The sequence below is a fragment of the Squalius cephalus genome, assembly GCF_949319135.1.
Source record: "Squalius cephalus genome assembly, chromosome: 10".
Taxonomy (NCBI): Eukaryota; Metazoa; Chordata; class Actinopteri; order Cypriniformes; family Leuciscidae; genus Squalius; species Squalius cephalus.
Window position 1 is genome coordinate 10868854 of NC_137131.1, and position 19288 is coordinate 10888141.

General features: G+C 36.4%; 1 protein-coding gene across 2 annotated transcripts; it reads left to right on the forward strand.

Moving 5' to 3' along the window:
* Positions 1 to 768: 768 nt before the first annotated feature.
* Positions 769 to 18217, forward strand: pfkmb (phosphofructokinase, muscle b). 2 transcript variants are annotated; one of them, XM_079884120.1, is made up of 26 exons: positions 797 to 974; positions 1242 to 1284; positions 2262 to 2312; positions 7101 to 7178; positions 7628 to 7726; positions 9730 to 9803; positions 10059 to 10136; positions 11749 to 11938; positions 12483 to 12648; positions 12734 to 12778; positions 13389 to 13497; positions 13597 to 13692; positions 13774 to 13866; positions 13933 to 14058; positions 14644 to 14708; positions 14800 to 14863; positions 15009 to 15155; positions 15239 to 15309; positions 15424 to 15511; positions 15628 to 15780; positions 15873 to 16037; positions 16125 to 16186; positions 16336 to 16447; positions 16539 to 16638; positions 17564 to 17669; positions 17758 to 18217. In XM_079884120.1, the coding sequence occupies exons 5-26, from the start codon at positions 7642 to 7644 to the stop codon at positions 17891 to 17893; spliced, it is 2331 nt and encodes a 776-aa protein (XP_079740246.1). In that variant the 5' UTR covers positions 797 to 974; positions 1242 to 1284; positions 2262 to 2312; positions 7101 to 7178; positions 7628 to 7641; the 3' UTR covers positions 17894 to 18217. The 2 variants fall into 2 exon arrangements, with proteins under 2 accessions (XP_079740245.1, XP_079740246.1); XM_079884119.1 differs by having other exon boundaries at positions 769 to 1284.
* The last annotated feature ends 1071 nt before the right edge of the window (positions 18218 to 19288 follow it).

Sequence of the window (19288 nt, forward strand, 5' to 3'; positions counted from 1 at the left end):
AAGTGAGAATAGCAGACACGATAAATGAATAAAGGTAGCTGGAAGAGGTATTAGAAATACAGTATGAGGTATAGGTATAGAGGTATAGAGAGAAAGATTGGGAAATAAAAAAAATGGATTTCAAGATTCTTTTATATTATAACATTTACCACAGTCCATTATAACAGCAGTCTTTTTTGGTGGGAAGTATCAGGTGAATATCTATTTCCGCCCACTGGTAAGAAATGGTATTGCAGTTTAATGAATGAAGACAAAGACAGCAAAAGAGAAAGTACAGTATCTGAATAAAACAGGATTTTTTATTACATGGTTGGTATAATAATGGTGATGGTATAATAACTCATGAATATTAATTAGGTTATTCAGAAACAAAATAGCATAATCTGTTACTATTCTATAGTCTTTTTGATGGATCCTGCCTGTAGTAAAGTATTTTTTATATTTTCAGGTCAAAACTGAAATTAATAAAAATACGAGTATAAATGTCCAAACATTAAGGACTCGGAGTTGCATTTTTTAACATAAAGATAGGGCAGGGCTCAATAAAAGATTTTTTGGCATGAAACTCTTTCACACTGACCCCGGGGCCATCAAACCATCATAATCTTTTAAAATCACAGTTTGTTAAAAGTTTTTATTTTTATTTTTTTACATTCACTATTCACTAACATTACCTCTATTAACTCCTGCTTTGATCCAATAAAAATCTACACGTGAACTGTGTTGCGTGCAATCCTATTACAGTATTAGACTGCCTCTACTGCTGTTAGTCAAGCTGATTTCGAAGTATTGAGCCAGAACTAAAATACTATTCATTCATTTGATTAAGAAAAATCCAGTGAAAACAGACCGACGAACAAATGCTGATTTAAAAAACACCATAGAGTTAGAGAGAGAGATTTGCTGGGAAACACCAAAGAAATAAGGATGGTGTATAGAAGGAGAGAACGCACTGGAAGTAGAGAGAAAAAAACGTGAGTAGGAAACGTGAGGTCAGTTCTAATAATACTGATAAGACCTTGTCATGGCCACCACACCATCTCATTCTAATGGGAAGAATGGAGGCAGTGTGGGACAACTGTGTGTGTGTCTGCCAGGTGTGTGTATGCATTTGGGATGTGTTTGTATGCGTGTGTCAGATTAGTGTTTGTTTGTTAGAGTTGTTTGTGTGCTGTCTGCAACTTTCTTTTCTCCTGTTCCACTGGATCCCACATATTGGACTGGCGGTGCTGATCTGGCAGTGCACGCACAGGAAGATTCAGTTTGATGCAAATCATGTCTACGGTATGCGTAGTGTGTGTGTGTGTGTGTGTGTGTGTGTGTTTGTGTACATGTGTGTGTAAAAAAAAAAAAAAAAGCTGTGCATCTTTTATCTCTATACATTGTTGTGGATGTATGTAGTCAACTTTAGTAATACTAAATACTCATGTGTTGGTGCATGTGTTTGATTGCGTATCTGTGTTGAGTACAAGATGCCATGTTTCAGTGGTTCGAGCAGTATGACCAAATGACACAGCACTTTAATATTCTGATGTCACAGTGAGCAAGCATTGCTCATAGGGAACTGATATTTAGAGGCTTATTAAACTTTTTTCAATGGCTTGATTCCAGAATTAGGCTACTGTATTTACTTGATTCTTTAAAAAGTAGAGATGGAAAGTGAGACAACTGTCTGACGTATACAAGCTAGTATATTTTACACTAACATGAATGATAATGTTAGTGTAAAATGGCACAATATAATACATTTTTCAAATTGTAGTAATTAAAAAAATAATTAAATTAGTGTTGTTATGGTATCACTTTACAACACTTTACAATAAGGTTTATTAGTTAATGTATTAACTAACATGAAATAACAATGAGCAATACATTTGTTACACCATTTACTAATCTTTGTTAATGTCAGTTAATAAAAATACAACTCTTCATTGTTTGTTCATGTTAGTTCACAGTGCATTAACTAATGTTAACAAAAACAACCTTTGACTTTAATAATGTATTAGTAAATGGTGAATTAATATTAAGTAAGATTAATAAATGCTGAAGAAGTATTGTTCATTCTTAGTCCATGTTAACTAAGGTAGCCTAACCTTATTGTAAAGTGTTACCGTTGTTATAGTATTTCCATCACAATTGACACAAATCTGAATTGAATGAATCTGTTGAGTACAAATTATTTAAAAACTCACTCATTGTCCTAAAGAAGGATCGTCGCCACCTACTGGTCTAGTGATGTAACACTCTTTTTTTTTAAACAGGATCGGAAAATTTGAGTTGCCGGGATGAATCAAAATCCGAACTATGTGCTGGTAAGGCTCTTCTGGAAAGTGAAGTAGTTTGGCAATCAAGTTAATGGACATACTGTAGTTAAAGGGGTCATGACATTGGTTTGTTTTATTATTTTAATGTTCCTTGAGATTCACTTAATAAAGTTTCGCTATTGCACATGAGTAAGGCCCTGTCCCAAATGACACCCTAACACTCTAACAAAGAGTCCGCACTATCGTGACATAACGCCACTTTGACAGTCGGGAAGAAGACTAGCAGAGCTCGCTTCAGCGCGGGCAAAAGTGTGCATTAAGGGCCCATATCGACCGCAAAGGGGGCACTCGCAAGGATTTTAGCACTTCCGGTTCCCTTTTTCGTTTTAAATAGGATTTTGGTTAGAGTCCTTAACCTTTGTCGCTCTAGCGGTTAATAAACAGAACTGCATGCGTCTTGCGCAGGCACGGATTAACGCAAGGGCCTACTGGGCACTTGCCCAGGGCACTGGGCCAGCAGGGGGCCCTGTCAAATGTATATTCTTTTCAAATAATTATTATTATATATTTATTTTTTCAGTAAAATTGTTGAATATTGTGGAATAATGTGATTATTTTCTGCAGTTGCAAAGTATTAACTGGTAAATAAATCAAATAAATAATTTTAATGTATTGCTGCGCTGTCGAGAGGGACATCTAAAGGCGAGTTAAAATCATTGCGTAATATAAAGTTGCGTAGAACGGTTTCTCGAAAAACAAAAAATTATTATTTATTTTGTTTTATTTTTTTAACACAAAAAAAGTTACAGACTGCAGCTTTAAATGACTGAAATAAGGTATGTAGTGAACACAAGCTCAATACAATTTCAAGTTTTATTTTACGACATAAAATACATTAGTATTACCCTTTTACAGTCTATGGTTTTATTACCCCATGATTTTTTAAGCTGTTACGTGTCTTGAAAAGGGCGGTTGCTAAGAGTGGCTAAAGGCTAAATGGGACTATGCTGTCGGGGACATTAAACGTCATCACGCCGAACGGAACATGTAAGATCAGTTCGCGTTTACAGCCTCGTTATGCTTAAGTGTGCTCTTATAAACTTAAACTTCTAACTCACTTTCTGGGAAAATGTTCTTATATAAAAACTGAAAGAGTTGTCGGAAGCGTAGTGGTGGTGTAGACTACCTTTAGCTTTTTACTTCTGGTGACTGCATTTAGCTTTCAAAATTCATAAAAGTTGTGCTCATCTGTGAAAATGATCTTGATGGATTCTAACTGCCGATTGGACTGCAAAGTGAAGTCCTGCACCACTCTATTACCCACACTTGTATATATGTCATTTACAGACAAATCATTATGAAATCATTTACTTACTGTTTGTGATGTTGCTGCTGTCCGATCCACTACAGTTGGCTGCTTCATCTTTCAACAAAAGTTTCTTTGCGAACTCTCCATTACACTGTGCCTTCGTTTACAAAACAATCTGCAGTCAAATGCTCTGAACAAACAAATAAAACTCCGACGCGATCCAGGACGCCATTTAAAAAAAAAAAAAAAAAAATCCACTTGTTCCTGATGAAAAGTGTACGGAACATGGTTAGTCTACTGTACGTTATCTTTCTGAATTCTGTACCGAGACACAAACGAGCTGTTTAAACAGGACGCTTCAAAGCCAACATTCTTCCACTTTTCCATTTGTCCTGTTGTCCACAGACTCAAGTATATGTATACTACGTCAGAAACTGAATGCGCATCTGTAGACCGCGTTAGTGATTATAATGGGGTCTTTCTGCTTTTGACGCGATGCGACACTCACACATAATATGACCCTTTTGGCGTTCCATAATATAGAGTGTAGGCAAAACTCAGCTGTTAAGCCGTTATAGTCAGCTCCGGCTCCGCTGACTGCGCGTGCTCCTCCTTGCCAAACGGACTCGTCCTAGGCCTTTACTTGACGCGCTCCGCGCTCGCCATTGTACTATTCTTTGAAACAACAGGGGGCGACTCTGAGTAGGAATTGTTTTCTAAACCATCAGGAAGCAGCGTGATGTTTGATCAGCTACCAGGTGATGTTTGTTTTTCATTACACCTCACCAAACCAACTACAAAATAACCAAATAATCGTGTAAAATCCAGTAAACCTCGTTAACTTACTCGTGACATTAGAACAACATATATGTACTTAAGAAGACTGGATATGAAATATAAAATATGTTTAAAACAAATTAAAAAATCTCTTAAATATGTTCTAATTTCATTACATATTTTTATTTAGTTTCATGAATATTTTTATTAAATGATGTTTTATTAACAAAGTTCGGGAGGAGCACATTCAGACAATCAAACCTAATTAAACACGAGTGGACCACACTCTGTTAATCAACCCAATCAAGAGGTGTATATATACTGCAAACTTACCTCCGTTCGTTGACAGTTTAACAGCATCCCTCCACCACCCCATCTCCTCACTTCTAGTCCTAAATAACAACAGCGGGGAGTACTCTGGGTTTGGGCAAAATTTCCGAGCTCGGAGCCCTCCCCTGGACAGCACGCCAAATACGCATAATCTTTACTCTGTTTAATTGATGTAAGGGTGAACTCGTGAAATCTTTATTTTCATTAAAAGGGCTTATTTCTGCTATTGTAGGCTTATTTTGTAAATGTAAGCAATTAAATTGGACGAGCGCAAACTGGGTGCCTCGGCTCGAAGTCGTGCATCTATGAAAGCGGAACCATGCGCAGAGTTACAAAAAAAAGCCCTGCACTCCGCCACGCGAAAGACCGCCCACAGCAAGTAAAACCAAGCTTTAAGCGACTGAATGCCAACTAGGCTAGGCCTATGGTTCAATGATGAATAACGATTCGTTGATGTCTTGCTCTGGAAGCAGTCATATGCAAATGTATTTGGCTGTGTGACGTCACAGATCCCGCAATATCAAAACAAGCCATTTTTGAAGCTTGATTAAATATATGCTTTGTTTATATTAAGGAGGATTTTGAGTTCATGATCATGACTCCTTTAAGTCACACTCAATTGTAGTAAATTCTGCTTTGTAGATTTTGGGTTCAACTACCAGCCTTGCATTTTTCTTTATCATTCTTCTTTACATGATAACTAAGGTGACTAGATAGTACAGTTTTAATATTAATAAACTAACTTACATTAAATGTCAATTTTAGTTTTTAAATTTGTTTGCGATTATTTTTTCATGTATTTCTATAAAAATATGAAGCAAGTTATTATTCAAACTAAAGTCCAGCACACACTGTTCAAATTTGACCACAATTTTTGCCATCTGAGACAAATTTCTGGGATCGTAAAGACAGACAGATTGTGCAGTGTGCACAGTGTTAATGCCAACAGAAATCCTTTATAATCTATCATTACATTATTTTAAAGGGTTAAAAAAAATCGTACAGCATATAGTAGGTTTAAGTCTTAATTATTTTCAAAGGAATTTGTTTCCAGAACAAATTTTCAGGACCATATAGAACTGTGGCTAGTCTAGAATAGACTATTTTGGAAGTTAGTTACATAATTTTTTCTTTGAGATTGGTCTTAACTTTTTTGAACCCATTACATAAAAAGGTAGTTTGGTCTAATCTGAATCTGAAAAAGTAAGAGTGATTACCTCTTATATAACTGCTAGTTGGTCAAACTAGTTTTTAAGACACAGTCTTAACATAGACGCTACGTTAATGCAACTGGCCCCAGATCACACTACATTTAATGTTGCTAAAGAGAATTATCTGGAGTTAAGGAGGTTTAACTCGGCACTGTAAATAACTTGTTTAAATCGCAAAACAGGATTGGAAGGTTCATAGTGATCCACTTCTTTAACCCGTAGTAACTAACTGAGACATGACTGTCTGGGTGTAACCAAAACACCACAGCATTCAACCAGTAGACAGCAACATACTGGAGTCTGGACGCTACATCTAACACTAACGTTGACCAACACCCAGCAGCTGTTGCATGTTAGAGTCATAGAGTTTAATCCGGGCTCTACTATAATCACTTTAGGATACTAATCTTGGTGACTAAAAGTCTTCTTTTTTTTCCTAAATGGAGTAATAAAAGATAAATCTACCTCACCAGTACTGGATAATGTGTTAATTTACTCCTATTTACTTTAATTTCCTTAATATTTAGGATTTTTTCCTCCTGGTTTGGGGCTCAGATTTTCACTTGCCTTGTCAAGATCTTTACTGCCCCACCACAAAATTCATATTTGTTAAAGTCACCAATGGACAATCCCTATTTTTCATGATGATGTTTACTGACACGAAGGCGGGACAAAGTGTCCCTCATATGTGCACTGTAAAAAAATATTTTCATGATTTGTTATCACAACTTTTAATCTTTTGTCAAATCAACTTAGATAATTAATGTGATTCAGATAACATAATATTTTGAGTTTCTATTTATTAAACCAATCTCTTTGTTGTATTAACTCAATTTTTTAATTTCAATGAACTCAAAATTTTAAGGCAACCAGGTAACTTACTTTTTTAAGTTAAACCAACAATAATTTTTTACAGTGTGATCACATGCAATAGCAAACCACAACGATCCAATCAATTTACGATTGCCTACATTTTTTCTTGTTCGAGAAGCTGTTTCACGCTCATAAACAAACACACACACACACCTCCTCACCATATTTTGTTCATACCATTGTTTTCTCAGAAAGATCATATGAAAGTTATGCTAAATTTTGTTGCTAAATGTTTAGTCATGAATGTTGCTAAAATTTAGTCATGTCAGAGCTGTGTTCATTGGATGAAAAAAAAATGTATCTTTTTTTTTTTTTCTTTCAATAACCTTGTTACAGATGGAAAGACCACATCTACAAAGTATTTCGATGGAACCCTGGGAGATCTCAACTTCTCTACCACCATACACAATGGCTGTAAGTGTGTGTGCGTGTGTGTGTGTGTTTGTGGGAGAGAGAGTATTTTTGCACTGCATATTCACAGTATGACCTATAGGAAAATATAGCGTAAAGGTCATGTTGGTGTATGCTTGTCTAACCATGTGTGTGCACTTTTGTTCCTCTGTGTAAATGTTTTGTGTTTGTATCTGATTGTATTTCTGCATAAAGATCACATGGCATGGGATTAAAGTGACCGTAAATGCAGTTTGTATGTGTGTTTTAATCAGAACACTAGAAGCACGTGGTGCATCAGATAATTTTAAATTTAGTTATGACGGGGGTGGATACTGTGTGTGACACTGCATGCCAGGGTGGAGGGTGTTTATACTGCCGTCACGCTCCCATTCAGTCAGTCGGGAAGAGAGTGGTCTGATAGCGAGAGAAAGGTTGACAGTTCACTTCAAAATTTCTCTTGTCGTCTTCAGGCCATCTTGTCAAAATGCAGCGTTCAGCATCTGTGGACCCCACAAAGATGGGTGTTGGAAGGGCCATCGCTGTCCTCACCTCTGGAGGAGATGCACAGGGTGAGGAAGTGTGTATTTGTGTGTACAGGCATTTATGGAGACTAACTCCATGGATGCAGATACAGAACAAGTTTGCTGAATCCTTTGGTGCTTTAAACAGTTCTGGGGTCCAACTTTAAGCAGTTGTCACAGCTTTTTTTTTTTTTTTTACTTAAGTTCTCACATACTGAATCTAACAAATCAGTGCTTTAAAATATAACTTATCCATATTCTTATGCTGTGACAACTTCATACAACAAAACCCATAATCTGCCATTGGTCTTGTATTAATAGATGATTTGGTCATTAAGTTTCTGTGTACTAACATTCAAAGCTTTGGGGTCAGTATGCTTATAAATTCTCTTATACTCACCAAGGCTGCATTTATTTGATCGAAAAACAGTAATATTGTGAAATGTTATTTCATATTTAAAATAATTGGTGTCTATTTAAATATATATTGAAATGAAATGTATTCCTGTGATGAAAGCTGAATTTTCAGCATCATTACTCCAGTCTTCAGTCTAACACGATCCTTCAGAAATCATTCTAATATGCTGATCTGGTGCTCAGGAAACATTTCTTTTGATTATCACAGTTAAACAAAAAACAGTTGTGTTTCTTTATATTATTCTGTGATGAAAGTAAAGTTCAAAAGCAGCATTTGTTTTTAACGTCATAAATGTCTTTAATTCAGCAGGGGCACATTAAATTGATCAAAAGGGACAGTAAAGTGTTAATTTCTTTAACAAAAATCATACAGACCCCAAACTTTTGAACATTAGTGTAGATGTTTTTGGGTAGTTGAGCATAACATGCCCTTAATGATGAGTATATTCAACATAAATCAAGATTTTAGGTTACAATTTATATGAACACATAATAGTATTTATTTTAGTATTTAAAATAAACAATATTTGATAATTTTTCTGTAACTTTTTTCTAAAACCTATGTATTATTGTTCAATGGAACACTAAAGGAGATGTTTATACCGTCAAACACTATAAAATTACATATGAAAATGTTCATGATACAAACCTTGTTCATGTTTCTGTGCGTTCAAAATGTGTGCAACTTGTTCTCCTCCTTTTTGTTGTTGCATAGATTTCAACTATATAAATCGTCATCCACTTTTGTAATATGGAAAAGAGCAGCAAGGACATTCTGCTAAACATCTCCTGTGTTTCATGAAATATAAGAATAGGGGGTTTGGAATGGCATGAGAGTGAGCAAATGATGACATCATTTACAGATTTGGGGAAACTAAACCTCCATGTAGGAAGGTTTTTTCAACTACAGAATCAAGAGTGATATGCAGTTTCCTCCTCTTTTGTATTAAAATGCAAGGTATAAAGTCAAATGTGTGTGGTATTGAATTTGGGCATAACTTGATAGATGATAATTTAAAGTGGTTGTGTTGAATCCTTGATTACCTGATTGAACTACCACCCCCTCATTTACTATATCAGCCATATTGAATGAGCAACAGGGATCATATATCAGAGAGGTCACGAGAGGTGCTAAAGCTTTCACACTGACCTTTTATCCAACCTTTAGCAGCAGGAAAAAGAACTGACCTTTAACCTTATCTGGTACCAGCTGCAGAATAAGTCAAATAACTGTGTAATGTCAACTAGTCCTAGAAGAACCTTAACTATGGCTGTCCCATCGTTCCCTCTCCCTCTCACTCAATTCCTTCCCATGATCTCTCTGTCTCTCTCTCTGTCTGGAGGGTGTTATATTTAGCCGGTGACCTTTGGGGAAATGTGGTTGCTTTGGAGAGCTGGGCAATGAAGCTTGCCTGTTGTCCTCTCTGGTTCAATCTTAAATGAAACTTGAGCCACTTAGATTGCCCTTTTCAATGGGACTTAACCACCATGTGTGTATGTGTGACCAGATGACAAGATAACAGGTTTGGAATAAAACCAAAAACAGTTTCCAGTTACCTTTACTAAGTGTCTAGCAAATCAAAATACTATAAAATATGTGCAGTAATTATGATTCATTAATTATTATATCTCAGGCATGAATGCTGCTGTCCGAGCCACAGTGAGAGTTGGGATCTACACCGGTGCGAAAGTCTATTTTGTGCATGAGGTTTGTACATCTAAACACACACATACACACATAAGAAACAAAGAATTAAAAGTGAAAGATTGGTATGCGCTGGACACAAAAATTGAGAATTTGTAATTCTAATTCACTGTTATTCACTTATGCAGGAGAAATTCAATTTCCAATTCACTCAGCTCTGGCTCAATTCTAAGTCCACTCAATCTTTTTAAAGTCTATGCATTATTTAACATGTGTGTGCATTCAATTATGCATCCTCCAATTTCTGTGTGCGTCTAGGGTTATCAGGGCCTAGTCGATGGAGGCGATAACATCCGACAAGCAACTTGGGAGAGCGTGTCAATGATGCTGCAGCTGGTAATTTGATAATCTTTTCACTGGTAATATTTCGGCAATCATATCATGTGTGTTTCCTATCAGCTGTTTGGAATCCGAACTAGCAATTTGTGAATGAATCACTATTTATCTAATTGGTCAAATGGGTTTGCAAAAAGGTCTGAAATAGTTTGCGATTCAGTTTGATTCATTCAAACAGTGTTCTGCAGCTCAGACTGCTCTGAGCTCTAGTAATGCCAAGGTCATGGGTTCAATCCCCATGCATCGACTGATAAATTGTATCCACTTTATTTAGCAACTCAGAAGTAAGCTATTTTCTGTGAATGAGCGAGACTTCATTAGCCGCTATAGGTAATGAGAACAAAGTGCAGTAATTGGTAAAACTATTTGCGCTGCAAACCAGTGTGTTTATAATTACGACGATGTATTAAAAATAATATGGTGAAAAATATCAGTTTGCAATATCAAGCAGCATAACAAGCTGTTCTGTATAAAATAACTGGAAGCGGATGACAATGAAAGCCAGGCACATTCAATTTACAAATGGCCACTGTGGATTCATTCAATGCATTGTAAATTGCTTTGAATAAATGTGTAACTGTAAATGTAAATTTACACACTTGCAGTGGTAAAACAAAAACAGCACTGGATGAGGTGATATTTACCTACAGTCCATTGTATGACACAAAACTGGCATGCGTGTGTCAGCAATGAAGCTGCTCTTTATTGCACGTGCAGTTTGTGAACAAGCAGCACACTCTGTATTGCAGGTAAAATTTGTATCCATGTATCCAAAACAGTATAAAATTATTATTATTAAAATATGGGGATGCTTTTTGATGGGGTCCTGTTCCCCAGTACTTATGAAAGGCTAGAAACGCTCCTGCCTTCAACACACATTTATGCTCATTCAGCTGACTCTTGTGCACACATCAACACAATCAAACCTGAAACTAAAGGGTGAGTGCATCAGGTTATTTTTGTATGCATGTATGAGGTCATATTGCATGGTAGGCTATAACCACTTTGATCTAGCACAAAATGCCAGAGTTCATCTAGAGATTTCTGCTTTTGAGACTTAGGGTAATATTAGATAGACGCACATACACACACACTACTGCCTGTGCCTACACTACAAATTACCATGTGAGTAATGGCACAAGCCATAGACAAATTACATTATGACAATGCTGATTGGCTGATGGCACCACAAGACCGCAGACAGTTTCAGGGCCCTATCTTACACCTGGCGCAATGCAAATGTTTTTTGCTAGGTTCAGTTCGACGCAGTTATCATTTTCACGTCCTGTGCCACGTTGTTTAAATAGCAAATGCATTTGCGCCCATTTGTGCGCCCAGGTCTGAAAACGAGGTGTCTTCTGGCGCATTGTTGGCACGTTGCTATTTTGAGGCAACAGAAATAGACTGCGCCATTGATCAACTGAAATCTGGTCTAAAGTCAATGGCGCAATATAAGATTGTTAAAATAGGGCCCTCAAACCCTTACTATCCAGCCAAACCTTGACTCATTGGCATCCTACACATTATGTAGTCAATAACCATCCACAGCACTTTAGTATATTCCTCTGTATTTCTGATTATTTTTCTTATTTACCTCTTTCTATTTTGTCAGGGGGGCACAGTCATTGGCAGTGCCCGCTGTCAGGACTTCCGCACTAAGGAGGGTAGAGCTAAAGCAGCATGCAACCTGGTGAAGTTGGGCATCACTAATCTGTGTGTAATTGGTGGAGATGGCAGCCTGACTGGCGCCAACGAGTTCCGTAATGAGTGGAATGAACTGCTCCAAATCTTGCTGAAAGCAGGTAGGACTACACCATCCGGTAATCCTTGTCGGCCTTATACATCAGGGGTTTTAAAACTTTTTTATGTCCCCATTCATCCATCCATCCTATTCAGCAAGGACATAACATAAAACATACAATTTTTAATTCAAATAAATGCTGTTCTTTTGAACTTTCTATTCATCAAAGAATCCTGAAAAAAATGATCACAGTTTACACAAAAATATAAGCAGGACTTTTCAACATTCATAATAATAAGAAATGTTTCTTGGGCACCAAATCAGCATATTACAATGATTTCAGAAGGATAGTGTGACACTGAAGACTAGAGTAATGGCTGAAAACATTCAGCTTTGCCATCACAGGAATAAATTACATATTCAAATGTATTCAAATATACTATGTTTTGGCTTTGTAAATATATTAAATATGCACATAATATTTTGCAGGAAGTAAGACACTGTACCTTTATATAAATAGGGAGACTGATGAGAAGATTCAATGTGTCAGTTATTAGAAAGATACACATAAAACACATGCCTGTCTGTCTGTGCTCATACTGTAGGAAAGATCACAGCAGAGGAGGCTAAACGTTCATCTCATCTGAACATCGTTGGGATGGTTGGATCCATAGACAATGATTTCTGTGGCACAGACATGACCATTGGCACCGATTCAGCTCTGCACAGAATCATGGAAGTAGTGGATGCCATCACAACAACAGCTCAGAGGTAAATGCATACACACACATGTATGTACATATGGAACTACACAGTTGCATTCTGAGCCTGACAACACATTGATTTGTCTTTGCAGTCATCAAAGAGCCTTTATTCTGGAAGTGATGGGGAGGCATTGTGGGTATGTTGTAGTATGGATGCATGATATGTCATTCTGTTGTTGCATATTACCATTTTATCTGTTCTAAAAAAAATCCATATCTTATGCTAATCAGTGTTTGATTATTGATCATAAACCAGTTGCTGTAGTATTGTTGTGCACAAGGTTACCACCAGTGTTATTTTAGTATCATTGAGATACTATAATTTTTGTAATATTTTGAATACGTTTTTATTTTTGTATTTTTATTACATTCATTTTAATTTTAATTTTTTAAAAAACATTTTTTTTTTTTCATTTTTATTACTTATTTCTGTATAGTTTTTATTTTCTTTATTTCAGTTTTAGCTTTAGTTACTTTATCACATCAAGATAAACTAAATGAAAAATGACTAATGTTGCTTTGGAAACTAGCTAAAATAAAATTATAATATTATAAATTAATATATTATGGCTTGGTTTCACAGACAGGGCTTAGACTAAGCCAGGACTAGGTCTTAGTTAAATAAGGACATTTAAGTAGCATTTATTAAAACGTGCATGAAAATTGTTTTAGCTCTAGTTAACTATAACATTCTTGGTTATGACAGTGTGTAACCAAGAGTGTATGTATTTTTTTGTGTAAATATAGGTATTTGGCCTTAGTCACTGCCCTGTCGTGTGGCGCTGACTGGGTGTTTATTCCTGAGATGCCTCCAGATGAAGGATGGGAGGACCATCTGTGCAGGAGACTTACCTATGTAACATCTATACACATTATAATGCCTTACTTATCATCATAGTCAACATCATCATCATTATATTCTGTCCAATATAATTATGCTGTCTTAATTGTGCAGCAAAGAAGCATTGGCCATCGTTTGAATGTCATCATTGTGGCGGAAGGTGCTTTGGATCGCCACGGCAAACCCATCACCAGTGACTTTATCAAACACGTAAGCCCAAACTGTCACAAAATATGATCATATAGATTTTTTAGCATAACTAATTCTTTGTGCATGTTTGTGTTTGTTTAGCTGGTTTCTAAAAAGCTCGGCTTTGACACACGTGCCACTATTCTGGGTCATGTGCAGAGAGGAGGAACACCTTCAGCCTTTGACAGAATCTTGGTATGATCAGAATCAGCATTTTTTGTTTATTTGATGCATATGTAACATGCTCTGTCTCGTTCTCAGGGCAGTAGGATGGGGGTGGAGGCTGTGATGGCATTGCTAGAGGCCACTCCTGACACCCCTGCATGTGTGGTCAGTCTGTCTGGAAACATGGCTGTTCGACTGCCCCTCATGGAGTGTGTGCAAGTGGTGAGCAGGCATAGACACATCCTGACTTCCTGGCCGCATTATTATTTTATGTTTGATGTGTTTTGATGCGGTAGTTCAAATCATATCAAAGTAACTGCTGTTTTCCCTAACCAGATATAAAAGTATTTATATGAACAGGTCGTTTGGGTTGTTCATGTTTGATGTTTTTGAAATGCTCACCAAGGCTGCATTTATTTGATCGAAAAAATACAGTAAAAACAGTAATATTGTGAAATGTTATTACAATTTAAAATAACTGTAAATTCGTTTATTCCTGTGATGGCAAAGCTGAATTTTCAGCATCATTACTCCAGTCTTCAGTGTCACATGATCCTTCAGAAAACATTTTGAGACAATATAAGAGTCTTTACGGTGTGATGAATTTAATGAATCTTTACTGATTAAAAGTATTAATTTATTTTTTAAAAATCTTACTGACCCTTTCTCTGAATGGTAGTGTAATTTTATATAACGTTTAATATATTATTATTATGTATTTTATTTTATTTTATTGCAGTCAATTTGATGCAGATGCTTGGTTTGTTGATTTGTACCCTAATTACGCAATTGAATTATTTTTTTTAGACAAAAGAAGTGACCAAAGCTATGGCAGAGGGCAGGTTTGAGGAAGCTGTTAAGCTCAGGGGAAAGTGAGTTCTTTATCCTTCTCTGTCTGTCTTTCTTTCTTTCTTTGCTGTAACAAACTAAACCTGTGACTGATTTGCTGTTTCTCTTCTGCAGGAGTTTTGAGAACAATTGGAACACATATAAACTCTTGGCCCATGTGACCGCCCCAGATGTGAAGGTGCGTAACAAGATATGAATCATTTAATCGTTCATTTATCCCATTTGTTAGACTTTACTCCAGATATATATGAATTTCTCTTCTATATATTTATTTATTTTGATTTTCATCATCTTCCTCTTTCCATTTTTCTCTCCTTCTTTAGAGTAATATAAACATAGCTATACTGAACGTGGGAGCTCCGTGTGCAGGAATGAACGCAGCAGTCCGTTCAGCAGTCAGAATCGGTATCATTCAAGGACACAACATGCTAGCAGTACATGACGGCTTCGAGGGACTTGCACACGGAACTGTAAAGTATTTAACATGCATGAGGAATCCATGAGTCCATATGAAGAAATGTCTTCTCTTTGATTTAAACTCTGTCTCCTGCAGATTGAACCAATTGATTGGGGCTATGTGGGAGGCTGGACAGGCAAAGGCGGTTCTAATTTAGGAACTAAGAGGTATGTGTTTTTTGATCAAATAAATGCAAATTGGTGAACAAAATAAATCTTACTTGCCCCAAACTTGTGTAAATAGTGTGTGTTATCTCTTTCTTTCTCCTTCTCTCCCTGTAGGTCACTGCCGGCTACTATGATCGAAGATATCAGTCTGAATATAGCCAAGTTTAACATTCATGCCCTGGTTATCATTGGAGGATTTGAGGTGAGAAAATCTCAAATACTGCAGCCAATATGAAATCAAATATTTGAAATCCTTTTATTTGTTCACCTTGCTGTTTGATTTTTACACACACTCTCTCGCTCCTCCTTTCTGTTTAGGCCTTTGTTGGAGGTTTGGAATTAGTGACTGCCAGAGAAAAATATGAGGAGTTGTGTATTCCCCTGGTTGTTATTCCTGCTACTGTGTCTAATAACGTTCCTGGATCAGACTTCAGCATCGGTGCTGATACTGCTCTCAATACTATCACGACTGTGAGAAACCACACACTATAAAATTGTATAATGTACAATTCACAGACATGTCCCCAACCATCTGTTTAATTGTCTGTTTTGTGTCTTTTAAGACATGCGATAGGATCAAGCAATCCGCCGCTGGAACAAAGCGCAGGGTTTTCATCATTGAAACAATGGGGGGATATTGTGGATATCTGGCTACCATGGCAGGACTGGCTGCGGGGGCTGATGCTGCTTATATCTATGAAGATCCATTTGCCATTCACGACCTGGAGGTGAGGCATGTTAGGATGGGTGATTGGATGGATATATGTCAATGTCATTTTGTTTGTTTTTAACTTAAATTTCTGGTTGCGAAATAGACAAATGTGGAGCATTTATTGGAGAAGATGAAGACCACCGTGAAAAGAGGCCTCATCCTCAGGTTGGTCATTTTGTCACACAATCTGTTTCTGCATATTTTTGCTCTTTCTTTCTCTTTCGGTCAACTTCTGCAATAATCTAGACAAATGACTCCAGTCTTATGTAATTCTTGTACCAGCACTCTAATAACATCAAACTGTTTTCCCTCAGGAATGAGAAATGTAATGCAAACTACACTACAGATTTTATCTTCAACTTGTACTCCGAAGAGGGCAAAGGAGTTTTTGACTGCCGTAAGAATGTTCTTGGGCACATGCAGCAGGTCTGTGTGTACAATATTGATAGTATTCTAGGGTTTTGGCCTGTGTTTTTGAACACTATTGCTGAGCTTCCTTTTCTCATGGTATTTTCAGGGTGGAACGCCTACACCGTTTGACAGGAACTTTGGCACAAAGATGGGAGCTAAAGCGGTGTTGTGGTTGACTGATAAACTGAAGGAGTGTTACAGACATGGTGAGTGAACAATAATTTAAATGGGTGGATGATAGGAGACTAAATGGGAGACTTAATGGGTTTGAATTGTTTAAATTTACAGCACTTTCCATGAATGGGTTACGAAATAGTGACTGAAGTTTTAACACTCAAACACGCACATACACACACTCACACATACACACACAAACACACGGTTACATACTACTACTAATAATTACAATTTCATAATAATTAAAATAATAAACATTTAAATTAATAAATAATAAAAATAATTACATATAACATGTTTTACTGCAATACATTTTATATCAGTAGCTATGTTTCCATCAACCTATTTTTATGCGAATTTTGGGAAATCGTAAGAGAAAAAAAAAAACTTCACCAAGATGTGCATCAATTCTAAAAATGTGCATTTAAAAATGTATGCTTTGAATTGAGGTCAATCATTTTTTTATCAGATAGGAAGACATGGACATAAACTAAGATGGAAACACATTAACCAAATAAATCCCTTGATGCGCAACAAAAAAAAGTCATACGAGTTCCGTCCAGAGATCCATATACTTGTGGTACATGAGGTGTAGCCTCAGAATGCAAGATGCATAATGCATGACAATTTTGCACTTGTTAAATTCACAGCTTTGCATGGAAATATAGCTAGTGTCAATATAGCACAGCTCAAACATGCATTGGTACTATAGGCTTAAGCCTTGTCTTACCAGGGGGTTAATGTTTCAAATGAGCTACTTTTAATGCTAGGTTAATTGTATCTTATATAATATTGTATGTAACATATGTAATAATTCTCACAATCTTTAATGCATAAAAAGCAATGGAACACCAAAATGTACTGTATTCATTGAAAGCGCCTTACATAAATCCTTATGAACCTGACTGTATCTTTCTGTCTTTCCATAAACATCTTTCACTCTTGTATGAGCAGGCCGTATCTTTGCTAACACACCGGACTCTGCCTGTGTTCTGGGAATGAGGAAGAGAGCCATGATCTTCCAGCCTCTCCCTGATCTCAAAGAGGACACTGACTTTGTGTGAGTGATCCCCGATTCATTTCACTGTTGTTTCATTGCATCGCACATATTGTCATTCACTGAGTGAATCTCACCCTTTCTGTTCCAGACATCGTATACCGAAGACTCAGTGGTGGCTGAAGCTTAGGCCCATTCTCAAGATTCTGGCCAAATACAAGATCACTTTGGACACCTCAGAGACCGCTACGATGGAGCATGTTATTAAGAAGAGAGGAGCAGTCTAGACACACACTGAATTACAGTGGGATAAAAAAAAAGATCTTAGTATAAAAGAATAATCAGCTGATCACCCTAATGTTCTTCCAAAACCATGTAAAGACACAAAAAGAAATATGGGTTACATGAGTGACTAAATAATGACAGAATTTCATTTCAGAAGTTTTGGGTGAACTATCCCTTTAAGTACAAAACCCCACAAATTTGAACAGCTGTATTTTTAACATTTCACCACTTGGCCTATCTGGCCTAAATATACTATTGTTAAAAAAAAAACCTATTGTACTATTGTTTCTAAATAAATAAAACTGCCAGACTAAATTAAACCTGTAGATTTATTTTTCGATGATTTCATTGAACTCAGAAAAGTAATATTTGTACAGTCACATTAATATCAACATGGCAACATTGCCAGAGACATTGCATATTTTCAGTTCTTTTTTTTACTTGTTTATTTTTTTCTGAAAGACCAACATGATTTAACATGATTTATATATGTGATAAATTTAGTTTCCAAAGTGCACAATTTTTCTTATGTGTACGGTAACATATATGGTATATAGCGGTATAAATATGTATATAACTGTTTTCTAAAGCATCATTTTCAGATTACGAACAAATGTGAGATTCAAATAGAAGTTAAAGGGATAGTTCACCCAAAAATGAAAATTCTGTCATCATTTACTCTCCCTCAAGTTGTTCCAAATCTGTATGATTTCCTTTCTTCTGCTAAACACAAAAGAAGATATTTTAAAGAAGGTTGGTAATTAAACAGTTGCTGGTCCCCATTGACATCCATAGTATTTTTTTTTTCCTACTATGGAAGTCAATGGGGTCCATCAGTCGTTTGGTTACCGACTTTTTTCAAATTATCTTCTTTTGTGTTCAGCAGAAGAAAGAAAATCATACAGGTTTGGAACAACTTGAGGGAGAGTAAATGATGACAGAATTTTCATTTTTGGGTGAACTATCCCTTTAATCAACATATCCAATAGCTGAAAACTTGGTGCTGAAGAGAGAACAAAGAGCACCGCCATGTGGTGACACTGCCCTTGTTACAGTAATAAGCTAGTAAAACTAAACAGGTGTCTTTCTTGATTCAGTGTTAATTAAAATGTTTCTTATAACGTTATTAACATTTGCTTTGCAAATATCAATACTCATTTCTTATCAAGTTGTATAGAGCGAATACTATTCTCATCTTATTTGAATATTTTGAAGCGTGTTGCATTTGGCTTGTGGGTTGGAAGTTACAAAAGTAAGATACGCAGTGACAACTAAAATATAAGACAGGAAGAGGAAGAGGTGAACTAAAGTGACCACATTATTCCAGTAGCTCTTGCAGGGTAGCCTATCTCTGCGATGTGATCGATAAGCTGTGTCTCAAATCCTAGTGAACTTCC

What these genes read in the sequence shown, in the direction of transcription:
- pfkmb (XM_079884119.1), top strand. Translation starts at nt 1,050, where the DNA reads ATGGGAAGAATGGAGGCAGTGTGGGACAACTGTGTGTGTGTCTGCCAG. An exon ending in CCAAATCTTGCTGAAAGCAG is followed by an intron (nt 11,939 to 12,482) that starts GTAGGACTACAC and finishes CTCATACTGTAG; the next exon opens with GAAAGATCACAGCAGAGGAG. An exon ending in TTCTTGGGCACATGCAGCAG is followed by an intron (nt 16,448 to 16,538) that starts GTCTGTGTGTAC and finishes TGGTATTTTCAG; the next exon opens with GGTGGAACGCCTACACCGTT.